This window comes from Stylophora pistillata, chromosome 2 (genome assembly GCF_964205215.1).
Source record: "Stylophora pistillata chromosome 2, jaStyPist1.2, whole genome shotgun sequence".
Taxonomy (NCBI): Eukaryota; Metazoa; Cnidaria; class Anthozoa; order Scleractinia; family Pocilloporidae; genus Stylophora; species Stylophora pistillata.
Genome location: NC_142520.1, coordinates 25069315 through 25084314, shown reverse-complemented (window position 1 = coordinate 25084314; position 15000 = coordinate 25069315). Strand labels below are relative to the sequence as shown.

At 37.2% G+C, this 15000-nt stretch overlaps 1 protein-coding gene and 1 long non-coding RNA gene across 3 annotated transcripts in view; one reads left to right on the top strand and one right to left on the bottom strand.

Moving 5' to 3' along the window:
• Window positions 1-9160: 9160 nt before the first annotated feature.
• Window positions 9161-12285, bottom strand: LOC148738011 (uncharacterized). The gene is made up of 3 exons (XM_088747443.1): window positions 11311-12285; window positions 10541-10774; window positions 9161-10073 (listed from the first exon to the last, which is right to left on the bottom strand). Exons 1-2 carry the CDS (start codon window positions 11635-11637, stop codon window positions 10766-10768), a joined length of 336 nt encoding a protein of 111 aa, XP_088603569.1. The 5' UTR covers window positions 11638-12285; the 3' UTR covers window positions 9161-10073; window positions 10541-10765.
• Window positions 12286-13683: 1398 nt separating this feature from the next.
• LOC148738010 (uncharacterized) overlaps window positions 13684-15000 on the top strand; it is a 2383-nt gene continuing 1066 nt past the window's right edge. Inside the window, exons 1-3 of one of the 2 annotated variants that reach the window (XR_015996207.1) lie at window positions 13684-14388; window positions 14556-14607; window positions 14799-14842. This is a non-coding gene — a long non-coding RNA (uncharacterized LOC148738010). The remainder of the gene's footprint in view (window positions 14389-14555; window positions 14608-14798; window positions 14843-15000) is intronic. The other variant, XR_015996208.1, reaches the window with a different exon arrangement.

Here is a 15000-nt window from a genome sequence, read left to right as displayed (position 1 = left end):
TGCTAAATAAAATTACTTCTAGTGACATGTAAAAACTGACACAAGTTTCTCCATTTATCTTGATGAGCTCAAACATCTGCGATGAAATTGATTATATAGTAATATATATGCTCTCTTTTTACACAACTTTTCATATAATCTACAAACCATATAAAAAAAGGCCTCACAATTAACCACTGAATAAAAACTAATTTTCTCAAGTTAATTGCTTTGTAGGTTTGGATGTTTTCTAGACATGAGATTGCTTTGGCAACACCACATCCACCTTACTTTAAGCTACACGTTGCCCAAACTGTAAAGCAATTTCGGTGAATTCGAATTAAAATGAGCGCACTCATCATGATTCATTCATCTTCTTAGATCCATAAGTATAGCAACATTTTTGTAGATTCTTTTGCTCTGTTTTGACGAACAGGTGTATGAAAGCCAACTTAAGGATGTATTCGAGGGGACGTACTTGCCATGGTAGGAGAAAACCTCAAATTGATTCGGAATTATTTAGAAACATAGAAATTTGTGGTTGCACTGATCTATCAAACAAAAAGTTGTAGAATACATGGAAACTGTTCTTACCTACCGGTAAAACTATTTGAGGTGTTTTTTTCTCATTCCTATTTTGATACGAGCATTCATTATTAATTCGCTGTCAAACATCCTTGCAATTGGTAACAACTCTCTTTCGTATAAAAGCGAAACACACAGTCCACAACCAATTATTCTTCCACTGAAGGGAGTTTGAGGACTTGGAATTGATCGTTCCTGTAACAGAAGGATGAAACATTTAACAGTTAAGTGTAAATAACTTATTCCATGGCCCAACTAAAAATAATAATGACAATCTTTTATTAGGAAGCTCCATCACAATAGTGGTTTACATAGAGGTCCTAAATACTAGATGTGTATTATATAAAAATACAATGAAAATATGGAAATTTGAGCTAAAATCGAAATATAAAAATGATTATAACATATACACTGCAAAAATTAATTTATAAAAAAATACTTAATTATAAAAAGCAGAAAAAAGACACTTCTTGAAAATTGGCAAACTTACTGAGTTTCTTACGGTTCTCTCTAACTCATTAAAGTCTTTGAAACAGTAATACCACGAACGATGTTTTCCCCAATTGTATTTTATTTTGGGGGAGCTTTATAGTATCGTTATTGCACGTATTGTAGGAGTGCATATCACTCTTTCTTCCAATGTCCAAAGAATGATTAATTTCGCCATTAATACAGTTGTATGCATATATACATCGATGACAATTCCTACGTTCTTCAAGATTTAGCCATCTCAAAACTGTTACTGCATCAGTGGATAAGGAGTGAAGTGATCTATCTAATATCAACTTAGCTGCTTTGTTTTGCAGAATTTGCAATTCCTTCATTAGTGTGACACTGTCCTTGTCACCCCAGACTAAATCAGCATAATCAAAAATAGGCAACACTAAGCTATTATAAAAAAGTAACCGAGCATTATAAGGTAAATAATACTTAATCCTACGTAAAAGACCAAGGTTCTTATTAACCTTACATGAAATATACTTAACATGGTCGGACCATGTAATAGTTGAGGACAACACAACTCCCAAATATTTAAAACTAGTTACAGAATTTATATCAGTGTCAAGAATAGATAATGAGAAAGAGGAAATACCAACAAGTTTCCTATTACTACCTATAATCATGGATTTCGTCTTAGTAAGATTTAAAGCTTATTTGCAAGAGATCATTATTCAGTGCCTCTTCCAACAGGCGTGGCTCCTCAGCAGAGTAGTACAGGACCGTGTCATCAGCATACAAAGTCACCTTGCAATTCTTTATAGCCAGAGGAAGGTCTTCAATACAAACCAAGAAGAGAAGCGGTCCTTGAATACTCCCCTGTGGCACCCCAAAGGTCATCGGGAGAGGGTCAGAAAATACGTTACTGTGTCAGAAAGTGCTGTCTTTTTTTAAGTTGAGTTTCGTTTTATAGATAACATCAAAGAAAAGGTTTCCTTGAAACATTTTTTTAATCGATGCGTCGAATGATTAAATAACAAATAACAGATTGAGATTGGGCGAAAATACTGCTTTTTACTTTCGTTGTCTCTGATCCCGCTCTTGTTGGTATTCTGGCCTTGTTTCCTTGGTTTGCCATCGGATTTTCTGTTCGTGACTTTCCTTCTTCAAAAGTACACATAAACAAGACTCCCAGTAACGTTCAGGAGAAATGCTTAAGTCACCTAATTGGTTGCGATGGGCGGAATAAATACGGTTATGAAAATTGACATCTAATGTCTAGCGCAGGTCATAAAGACGACCAAATAAGTGCGTAAAACGAATCAGGTGATTTTTGCAGCTGACCTAGTTTCATAACAAAATTCCAGGCCCTTGGGACTTAAATTTCGCAATACATTGGTCGTTGGATGTGCTCACTAGCTCAGACAAATTCAAAGCGCAACTTTTATTAATTCATCTATCCCATTTGACTGGGCCTGTCCATGTTTTTTGTCCTTTTGTGTTCATGTAGGAAGTGACTAATTATTTTCTTAATGTATCTTTTCTCTGTAGTTTCTCAAAATCAAAAGTAAAAACAGGAAAACTGCTTACAGCGCGATAAAATGCCAGTGACCAGGCCGCCGCAATTGTTTTAGCTTTTGCAGTTGATTGGTTGAAAGACTGGCCTGAGTTTCTAGACCAATCACAAAGTAAGATTAAGTAAAACCATCATAGAAAATTTCTCAATCAAGTTGAAAATGGAGAGCTAAAAACACATAAATACTAGGAAAACGAGTCCTTAGTGCTGATGACCTTGACTATTATTAGCGAGTACCGATATCAGCGTGGTTGTTTGAGCGTGGATACATTCTTTTCTCCTGATTGTGGACATGGCATTGCAATTGTAATTAGGAAAGTTAGTTCTACGTCGATATGTCGTCGCTTTTTCATCTTTCCTATAACATGGTTTAAAGCAATCTTTTATCGCAGAATTCTCTGTCTGGCCGATTAGACCAAGAAATCGTTCTTTATTCATACAGCCACGGTATCTTTTTAAAAGACTCAGCCGGAGCAACTCAACTAGATGTATTCAAATAATCTTATAATCTATAGCTAAAATTAAAAATATCGCGAACACTCATTCGTTCATCAGCTGGAAAAAAACCATCTGGAGAAGCGATTTGTATGCCCCCCTTCTCCTGTGGGGAAGGACCGTGTCCCTATGGTTCTACCGTCCCAGGTGCTTTGTTTTTATGAACGTCAGATTGCATAGAAAACTAACCAACCAGCTTAGGTGGTCAAATCGGATTAAAGCAAGTTTCGACTGAGTCCTGTAAAACTAAATCCACAGTTATTACTCCAGCCAATCAGAACAATGGCAGAACCAATCAGAGTTCACAATGGCTTTCTTGCTTGCAGATGGGTTGCACGAGTTTCACTTACCAGCTGAAAAAAAATGATATGGGTGGGAGGTGGACTAGCACGAATAGTTCGTATGTTCCTTTCTAGTCCTTCCCCACTGCAAATAATGCAGTGAAAATGGAGTAAACTAAATTAATGTAGGCCTTTCTGTAGGTCAATTAAATTCCTTTCATAAATCCGGATCTGACATATAGAGTCATCGTTCTGAGTTATACTCAAAAGACCAGGTTTTTAACTATGATAATGATAATGATGCAAGTTATTTAGTGTATTCTCCCAGTCTACGCTGATATCCTCTAATGAAACTTACAACACTTTGCAGGGAACCTTAGCAAGACTGCTTTGAGCAGTTCAAAATTTTTTAAAAGGAATATTTTCAGGTGCTTTCAATTTTAAGAATCTTTGGAAAGAAGGCCGCACCACAACACTGGGAACTTCGCTCCCTATACTCTTTGCGAGAAGTGCAAGGATTCTTTAACGCAGGAGACGTGGCCTTCGGTTTATCGTCCTCTTCCGAGAAGACTAGAATGTTATAAGGAGGTAAGGTGAAAACCGAGTTGGTTAATGAAAACCTAATGCAGTGAAGGAGATAGGCGGGAATTGACTAGACATGCAAACATACGAAAGAATGAGAAAAATAGATCGATCCTAACTACTCGTGACTAACGTGGGCGAAAGAAAAGCATTTTCTTTCCTCTCGAGGATTCAACTCTTAGACCTACGGATTTCCGATGGATGTCCGTTTAATCTTGCTCGGGACTCGACAAACGAACATATGTTAGATTTTTTCAAATCAGCATCATTTTCATGTTCGGAGGGAACAGATTTTATCATTCCAAAACTGATTCCACTGAAATAAGAACTATAGCGCCGTTGAATTTCGCTAGAGACTTTTCACCTTTCACTGAAAACATATTTTGTGTCGAGTTGGCGGGAGTTATTGACAGAAAAAAAAGTTCACCTTTATTATTTTTAGAAAATTTATGAAGTTGCCACGGTGAAAGCGAAAACTGAACATTTGAAAAAAACGTAATGCATTTTTATGAAAAGATGATGGAAAAATATCTTTCATGTAAGCTGCGCTGATCGATATGGCCAATCAGCTGCTGACACGTCACTCGCCTTTCGCGCCACTTTGTCAGGTTGATGAATAAATAGCAAATTTTCATTCCTTAATAAGGTCGCCTTTCTTATCAGTAAAGGCCTGTCGTGCTTACACAGTAAACAAAATAATACACGGTGGCTTGTGGATAGGGAGTTACTCTCTCGTTATCATCTCGACATCTCACGAGAGAGCGCATTGAAATATTGAGTTAATTACTCGAGAGAAAATGTACTGGTAAAATATAACTCACGGTATGAATTCATCCTTTTCGATTCACTGCAGGTCCTGCTCTAAGGAGAAAAATAGTTTCACGGATTTCCGCTCAAAGGGAAATAGCTGAATCTGAATCGTAGAATGAATCAATCATCATGCAGTAAAATGTAAACAAATAATAAAGATAAAAAGTAAAAACAACCAAAAAAGCATAGACTTTCATCAGGTAGAACAGCTTTTTCGATCACGAAGACAAAGTCTGAGGGCATTTTAATTTTATCAACCTTTTAACTCCCAGAATGTATGTAACTCCCACATGTACATTCTCCCTACAATAGCCATCATTATCCAGTAAACAGGTAATGAGAATACTCAAACTTATCAGGTAAAACTTGTTATCTTGTTGCAAAACCAAATCCGCGTAAGGGGAGAATCAAAAATCAGATCTTGGGAGTTAAAGCTTTAACTGTACAGGATCAGTATGCGGCGGCAGCGCTTGAGGGCACGTGACATAGCTAGATTACGCGTTTTATTTTAATTTTAGCTCTGGTCAACATAAAAACTACCCAATATTAGATTATACATCTAATGGATTTTGCGCTCTAGAAAAAATAAAATTATCAAAATTATTATCATTTCTCGAAAATGAAGCACGTTCTATTAATTTTAGCTCTTGTCAACCTCAAAACTAGCCAACTTTTCTCGAAAATGAAGCGAAGTGTGAAACAAATCCTTAGGTTAAAGAAAGGAAAAAAAAATACAAAATGCCTACGTTTCTGTTGTATGTCTAAAGATCGCGGCAACAGTTTTGATTTCGCGACATCCACGATCTACAATGATAATAACGGTAATTTTGTTCTCGATGACATACCAGCATTTTTTTTCTGTTTCGAAACCAAGACATCTTCATCGCATGCAGTAAGGGTACCATTTATATTTTCACATGTAAAGATGTCGATGTCGTCACTATAACCAGATTTATCAACATGACGGTTTTACTTTCCATGCAAACGTTTTGTTTACATCTACGGGGTTTTTCTTAAGACTGAACTTAATATGTTTTAAAGGAAATAGTCCCGGTAATGAGAAACTGTTGCATTTTTGTCCAGAGTTAGAGTGGGTTTCAGGCGAACTGAGTTTTCGATGCATTAGATCTCTGCAGTCAGTTCTCTTGGGAGTTAAAGCTTTAACTGTGCGTGGTCAGTAGGCGGCAGAAGTGCATGATGAGTGCGTGACAGAAGTAGATGACGTGCTATATTTGGTTATAGTTCTCTTCAAAATCAAAACCAGCCAATTTTTTCGAAAATGAAGCGAAGTTTTAAATAAAAGCTGAGGTTAAAAAAGGTGAAAAATTACAAAATGCCTAGTTTCTGCTCTATGTCTATAAACCACTGCGACAGTTTTGATTTCGCAACATTCAGGATCTATAGTAATAATAACGGCAATGTAGTTGTCGGTGACATACCAGCATTTTTTTTTTCTGTTTTAAAACCATGACATCTTCATCGAACGCGGTAAGAGTACCATTTATATATTCACATGTAAAGAAGTCAATGTCGTCGTATCAACCAGATTTATCAACATGACGGTTGTACTTTCCATGCAAAGATTTTGATTACATCTACGAATGTTTCTTTCGGGCTGAACGTAATGTGTTTTAGAGGGAATAGTCCTCGTAATGAGAAACTGTTACATTCTTATACCCAAAGTTGAAGTGGATTTCTGGCGAGCTGAGTTTTCTACGCAGCAGATCTCTACATTCAGTGCTCTTGAAATGTGTTTCAAAATTATCTTTGACTCAAATTTGCAATCAATATCTAAATAATGAACAAGATGATATACGTTCGCCTTTTTACAGATTGATCTCCCCTAGTTTAAATTTCGTCTTTGAAGGAGTTGAGATATGATCTACACTCGATAGTAAATAAAAACTTATAGCCACACGTGCGGCTATGTAATACCACCCTTGTATGCATTATTGACCAAGTGTGGCTTCGACCACCTCAGAAAAAAAAAAAAAAAAACAATAGAATAATAGCAAATGGGCAGTAAAAAAAAAAAATAGAATAATAATAAGTGAGATGCTTGCGTTATTGTGCTATACTCGGGATAAATGAAAATGAAAAGCTGAAAAATGCTACGTCGCCCAGTTCGTAAAAATAGTGAAACAGTATAACCATAAATTAGAATCATGTACCACGAAATAAACAAATGATACAAGATTTTCTGTTTCGAGTTCGATAAGCTCATATTCAGCTTACTGTTGGTGTGAGCAAGCACAGCGTTTTGTTATACACTTGTGGGGCAAAATCACATTTTCACAGGAGTCAAGGTGAGAACTGAATAAGTCAGTGAATGAGATAAGAGGTTATTGACTAGATATACAAATATATATTATTTGGATCATAAGACGAACTAATGAGAAAAACAACGATCTTAATTACTCGTGACGAACTTTGGGCGCAAGAAAAATATTGTCTTTCCTCTCGAAATTTCGAGTCTTAAGCCTTCGGACTTTACGATCTGAAGTTCTCCCATATGTAGCTACAGATTTCTCGTTATTGACGGCCAAAAAATACTCTGGGTACATGATAATATATAAGACATCATTCTGCATACTGTTGATCAGAAGTCACCAATGTTGAAAGTGTCATGCCTGAACATACATAACAAAAGAAAATAAATTTCTTTCTCAGTCGTGACAAATAAAAGAAATTTATGTTTAAAAACATTGCCCATCTCTCATATCATATAAAACGACAGAATTATTTCTCAATGCTGACATTAAGAATACAGTGGCAGACCTTGAATTAGCGGATTTTTTCTGCTCACGAGGATCTATGAATCTACAACATTACTGATTCCAGTATGATGTGCACCGCTTGTATTATATGAACCATAATGTATGGCCTTCCATACCGCATCCTGACCGCATCGAAAAACTCGGGAGATCAGCAAGAGAGAGAGAGGGACTCAGATTTCTTCTTCACGGTCACAGCTTACAACTGGTTCAGTAATAGTTTATTCATTAAAACTCATGTAAGACCCACCGAGGGTTTCTAAACACATACACAGATAACAAAACTCTTGAATAACCTCAGCGAAAACGATTTTAATCTCTTTTTCCTTCAGTTAAGTCGAAAAGTCAAGTATCCTTCTCGGGAAAGAGCTTTATTGGAGTTTGATTGCGGCACTCTCTGGGTACGGAAAGATATTGAAGTGAGATGTGGCATATTATAATCGAGAATTGTGAGAAAATATACGAACAGGCCACTATATTGTTGATAGGATGTTGTTTAGCTTTACGTCTCCCTCGAGCGATGAACAAGTGTGGATTGTTGTCACATAGTAGAAATCATTGGAATTGGTTCCGCCAACAAAAAAATTGTGATTGTTGAGAACCTAGAAAGTTATCTTTAAGGGAAGTATTTTGATGCAACACCAAATTTTCTCTCCATGGGAGAGACAGTCAGCGAACGAACATAAATAAGACTGAAGTCCGGTTAATCTTTCTCGGGACTCGATGACGAACGAACAAAACCAAACTTTAATAATGAAAATCAAAATCCTTCTCATATTCGGAGAAAACAAATTTTATCATTCCAAAACTGATTGTATCAGAATGAAATCTATAGCGTCGCTGAATATCACTGGAGACTTGTCACTTTTGGCTGCAAACTTAATTGGGGCAGCAGTGGCGGGAGTTATTGGTGAGAAAAAATTTTACGTTTATTATATTTAGGACATTTATAAAATTGTAACGGTGAAAGCGAAAAATTAACATTTGGAAAAAATCGCGTAATGCATTTTCATGGAAGGTCAGTGATGGAAAAATATCTTCCATGTAAGCTGCACCTATCGATATCGCCAATCAGCTGCTGTAAAATGTAAACAAATCATAAAGATAAAAAACAACAACAAAACCACAATGACTTTCTTAAGGTAGAAAAGCAATATCGATCAGTAAAACAATGTCTGCACGGGTTTTAATTTCCTTAACTGAACGTGACCAGTATGGGGCAGAAGCGCGTGATGATTACGCAATTTATTTAATTTTAGCTCTTGTCAACATCTAAACCAGCCAATACTTCTCGAAAATGAAAACACGTAATTTTTTAAGTACAGATTTTCTGAAGTAAGAAATTTGGAAAAAAATCAAACTTTGCCATGGTATAGTTACTAAGGTTAAAGCAAAGAATCGCCAACATCACCGAGCGGCTGTCTATGAACTAAGACTTACGGCTCAATCAACAATTTCAGTGACTCAATCGGCCATCACAATTTATATTTGTTTCAGTTAATTTCAAAACATTTTAATCGGTTTCTTTCAACTTGTTACTAAACAGTAAAAAATGAGCATGTTGGCGTCTACTTTTCCAGTTATCAGTGGTGAACGGTACCCTAATATTATGATAACTCGCCCAAACAGCAGCACATATATCCCTCGAATGGTTAAGTAAACCATTTAAAAGTCGATTTATTTTTCAGAGAAGAAAACTTGTCAGCAGTATTTATGATTTCAATACAACTGTGCCACACAAAAAGGCAATGGAAATTTCCATGTAATACTCATTCACGTATACTTGACATTATCAATCATTATTAAACAAAATTGAACGGGTACATGGAAATTTCCATGTAATACCCATTTGCGCGTAAAAAAATAATTTCAAACACCTTTGGCCATTAAACGGGTCCATGGAATTTTCCATGTACATGCAATACTTACTCGCTAATACAAAACAGTATCAAACATTCTTAATCAAAACAGGTACATAGAAATTTCCATGTAATACTCATTTACGTATACAAACAGTATCAATCATTCAGAACCAATTTAAACAGGTACAAGGAAATTTTCATGTAATACTTATACGATTTCATTGTGCCGGATAGTGCCTCACCAAAATGATCTATGGAAATTTCAATGAAATATTTATCCTCGTATACAAACAGTATCAAACAGTCCTGACCAAAGCGGTACCGGTACGTGGAAATATCCATGTAATACCCTTTCACACGCAAAAAATTATAATAATTTCAAACTTTCTTGGCCCAAAATAGGTGTATGGAATTTTATAGTGACAAGTTTATAGTGTCCAAAATTCCTTTTCAAAACAAGTTTATGGAAATTTTCATGTAATACTCATTCGAATATTCAAAATAGTATCTGTTTCATGTTTTGCTAAACAAATTCTCCACTCGTCGTTATCTTTGGACCCTGATCCCGGCTTGCATACTGGACGGCTCAGCGTGACAGCTTCTTTCCTAAAACCAGAAACAGGCTTCTCGTCCTTACATACGGATAATAAGTTCACGTTCCTTTGAACCGACAGTTTGAGGCAGAAACTCACTGAAACATAAAAATAAGGGATAAACAAGTTATTACTTTTTGCAGGTATTGGCATTGTTTACAGATGTTTTGACTGCAGGTTACTGCAAGTCAGCAATTTTGTCTCACTTCTTTTAGCAATTTAGTAACTGTATTATGGCATAGAAAATAAAGGAGTCAATGTCTGTAAAATGTGCAGCTTAAGTACATTTTATTTGTATAATTGTGTCTTACCTAGAGTATACGAGTCTCCAAACAATAATACAATCCCTCTTAGAGGCACGAAAAGCTTTATGATGTGCTGCATGAGGTCCACCTCATTCTCAGCCACAAACCAATTTGTGGCACTTTTCAATGTGTGCCAACAATAATGACACTGGCTCTTACGTTTACGTTTGTCGACCTAAACGTCGTAATCGACAAGGTCTCAGCATCAAAAGAAAACGGTTCACTTGGTTGTACGGAAATAGTGTTTGACTCATTCTCACCTCACCGTTTTTTTGGCTTGATTTTCCTCGCAGCCACTGGTAGAGGAACTATTTACAGGTCGTTTGTCAGAACTTGACGTGGGGAACAATTCTACTTCTAGTAATTTTCTGACTTGTTTTCCAAATCTTGAAATGTCAGAAATTTCTCGGTACAACAGTTTATTGAGGTCGTCGGTGGGATTTAAGAACAACTTGAAACGTCCGGGAGAAGACTTTTTCCGAGGTTTATTTTACCTAAGAAACAATGAATGCCGTTTGAAATATCATAAAACCGTTTTACCGTATCTTTTACGAATTACATTGGTGTGAAAAGTAAATTCGATTGAAAATGCGGCATCGCCGGCTCCGTCCAAACACGTTTAGCGGAAACGGAGACCAGAAGCGGAACTTTCTTGCGGCATTTTTGAAAAGTGTTACAGATTGATTGCTATTGTGCTCGCATTGCGAAATGCTTTAAATTTGTGTGGGAAATTTCATGTAAAAGGTAGTAAAAATTGAGAGTGAATGGTCAGAGTAAGCTAAACGCCGAAAGGAGGGAAATCCATTGCCATAGACAGGCCAAGTTTACTCAGTGAGGGCCTTTTTGGAAGCCAAATCAAATGCAGCTAATCTAAGACACAAGAACATTTTTTCCTCCAAACTTATTTTTCTATTGCACGATAGAAAATGATCCTTATCTCGTACAAACTCAAAATGATCTTTCTCAGAGCAAATTCTCTTTTCTTCTGACTGAAGCTTAAATTTTTCAGAATTCTCGAAACGAAACGTACCTTGAGTTTCCTTCGATCTTCACTCGCAGGCTTCATGTGAACAACAGACCCAGGATCAGTGCCATCCTGCGTTAGAATGGATGATTTATTGTAATGATGCAGTGTGCCGGCGCACCTCTCCGTTTTCTGTTTTCGCGAAGTACCACTTTCTGTCGGAATAGTGCCGCTTTTCCCTTTTTCCTTCTTTCGAGTAAGGAAGCGAGGACCCTCTACCACGTCTTGTTCCCTTATCTTTTCACTAACTGAGTTTTTTGAGCCTGGCTTGTCAAATAGCTGACCTGCATGAACCCTGAAGAATGTGCCACCACCATTCTGAATTGAGATCATTTAAGCCGTATCGTTTGTTTATTGGTTAATATGCACACCCCATAAGAAATTCTTTTGTATGCCCGATGACGTAGGAGTTTTCAAATTTCCGACAGCCGCATCACGCTGTTGAGGAAACTGTTAGTTTTTTCAAACTGAAATAGGAATACATGAACGGCTATGGATATTATGGATTACTCTAGTTCGGTTGCAGAAGAGCCACTGTCACTCTCGATTCCTTCAAGTTTCGCCGAGGAGCCTTTGGTAGAAACATCAGTTACTGAAGAAAGCTTTGAGAGCCGAGCTACGAGAATAGAAGAGTCAGCCGTGGAGGTATTTCAACCTCTCTTAGCAAGCACGCCTGCTAAACGGAAAAGGGAAGCCTCGATCGAGTACCGAATCGTTAGACTCTTCAAGAGCTGAAACACCACTCTCGCCTGAGCACAGAGCTTCCAAAGAGTAAGAAGTAGAAACTTCTAGCGCTGCAGGCTGTGAGGACGATGACAATGTGGTCCTTTCTGAAAATGAAAGCTTCAGCGGTAACAAGGCGCAAAGCGGCAACCTTGAAGGTAAATTTCTAATCAGCTCTTCCCTAACTTCAAAAACAGAACGTTTTTCTTTCTGTTTGAGGATAATAATTCTCAATTCAGAAACACTGCAGTTGATATAGGGGGAAAAGTAGAGGAATTCTTTGATGTTCTCAAAGTAACAGATCTCGTTATGAATAGCCGGAAAACTGTTTGCCAGCTTATACCGTCCGCACAATTCAATACCTATTCACGCAGCCAAAGAGCAATTAAGAGCTCCTCCAAGTGTTTTTCCTCCAGTGTTTAAAATGATGCTAAAATCGTGGACATGGCTGAAAAAAAAAAAAGGATATCAGTGTATTCCAAAAGTTAATTTTTCCGACTTATCCAAAGTGAAAAACGAGATAGGAACGAACTGACCTCAAAAACCCAACGCCGGAACGCGCAAAAATGAGAGAACTAAAACTTCATTTCATCAAAGTTGAAGATCAGTCCAGGAGGTTTTGCCCCATTTTGAAAGAATTTGACAAGTTTCCGACTTTAGACGTAGAGGAAGACCGGGAATTCAATCGGGCTTTGGGCGGCGCATCCAAAGCAAGTAAAAAAGGCTTATTGTGAACATTGTGAAGAACACGTATTAGTGAGCTGGATTTGCACTGCAAAATGGAGCGTCATAAATCCATAATACAGCAACTAGGATAGTGGAACAATCTTGACGCCCTAATCTATAAACTACCGTCTATTGGGAAATTAGAGGATCAATAAAAAAGGCAGTTTTCATTTCGATGTATTGATAAATTTTTTGATGTAAACAAGAATTGTAACAGAAGGGCCGAGTTTACGTAATTTTTGTCATTTAGTCATTTATTTTAAGCCTGTATTATGTACGGGCAGGGTCGAAGGAATGCCTGACCTTATAATGTTAGATATTTCAAGTTTTGATTTGAAAATATCTGACAAAGACACATTGTCTGCAATTTAGAAAGTTTCATCATACTTTTTAGTTGTCATCTTAACCAAATTAAAAAAAGGATAAGTTGATATTTCTAACCTAGTAAACAAAGAGAGACGTATCTGTCGTAGGAAAAGTTCACAAAGTGAAAAAACCTGGAGGTTGCGATGGCGAGAAGTGTCATGCTGCTTCTTTGAAAGAAGGAAAGGCTCCAAAATCCAAAGCGATAATTGTGGTAATTAGATAGGAAGTATCACGAACTCCCGCAGTGACATATCGTAACGCATTCCTTGGGCCTAGTTTATACGTCGCGCCACGGTCGAATTTAATTCAGACGAATTCGTCGTTCCGTCAACGTAAATCGTGGCGTGGTTTTATGCGTCGAAATCAGTTTGAACCGAATTTATTTCTCTTCCCAAATGCAGTGCCTCTGGTCAGAGGTGTCATTTTGAAATAAATTGAAATACATCAAGTAAATGCATGCATTTCATTATACGCGACTCGGTGCGACGTTAAAACTGAAGACGCGTTATCGATGTTTTATCCGTCTTACCAAGACGGATAAAACTTCAAGGACGAATTTAATTTACCAGACGAATTTAATTCGTTTTAGACGTCGCGCTATCGTCGAATTTAATTGCTTGTGCGACCTTGAATTAAATTCGTCTGAATTAAATTCGACTGTAGCGCAACGTATAAACTATTAGTGTCGTTTATTAGAGAGACTGGGTTCGAAATAGCCATTACAGAGTGGACGTAAACACCAAAACAGCCAACAGCGTAACGACTTAAAAAAAAAAAACCAATCAATCGATATTATTTTGTTGCTGGCTATGCCATATAGAGCAGAAGAAGTGGGGAAGAGTAAACGTTTTGGTCGTTTTTTGTAGAGAGAGGAAAAGAGGCTGCTTGGGTGATTTGTTTCCGCCGTTCGCTGTTTTGTTGTTTACGAGTTACAGTCCTTTACCTCAAGATGAAGGCACGAAGGCGATTATTTAGCCTGGTTCTCTGACGATACAAGGCGCCCTCGTGATTTTGACGGATATTTGAGAAACTGGATTCAGACCGTCTGAGATTTTGGCTAATATCGACTCAAAGTTACGAAATATTCATCACTTCTGTGGGTTTCTGTATATTTAAGGCATCAAAATCTTGATGTGCTGAGAAATGCTTAGAAGCCGTGGATCTCGCAGAGATGTGCATGATACGTAGGAATCTTCAGGGCAATAACTCGCTGCAAACAAGGTAAATCGTACTTGATTGGCTATGGATGCACGCCAAACTAAATGAAAGGTACAGTACATCTTATGTTGTCCTTTAGTTGCACCAACAAGTTTCTTCTCGTATATAGTCTAAATCATAAATCAGAGTAAATTAAATAAAACGAATCGGTAACCATTCCTTTTATAACGTGATTCATGAACAAAAAATTCCTTCAAATCTAACTTTTGTCTTTATAGGTAAAACTAATTTTGGACACACTCATGAAGCTGCTGACCAGATGTTTAACAAGTAAGAATCAGAGTTTCATTTTCATTGAATTCAGTTGAGAGGAAAACTCTCTTTGAGAATAGTTACATTGCTGAACCATCTTATTAATGCTGCCGATTTTAGTCAAAGTTTCACTGCTGGGATGCTTAATTGGCAGCTTCAAAATACTAAATGTTGTTGTTAACTGATAGTCATTAAATTGTGTCTTACAGGCTTTCTGAATTTTTGGTAAAGAAGGACACAAGAACCTCTATAGGTACTGTTAGGAGGAATGCAATCAGTAAACTTCTAGCTTGGAAAATGAGTAGTAGTAGTAGTAGTAGCAGCAGCAGCAGCAGCAGCAGCAGCAGCAGCCTCAGTAGCAGCAGTAGTAGCAGCAGCAGTAGTAATAGTGGTAGCAGTAGTAAAACTTTA

Coding starts and splice junctions, on each gene's coding strand:
- LOC148738011 (XM_088747443.1), bottom strand. CDS start 11,637: ATGATCTCAATTCAGAATGGTGGTGGCACATTCTTCAGGGTTCATGCA.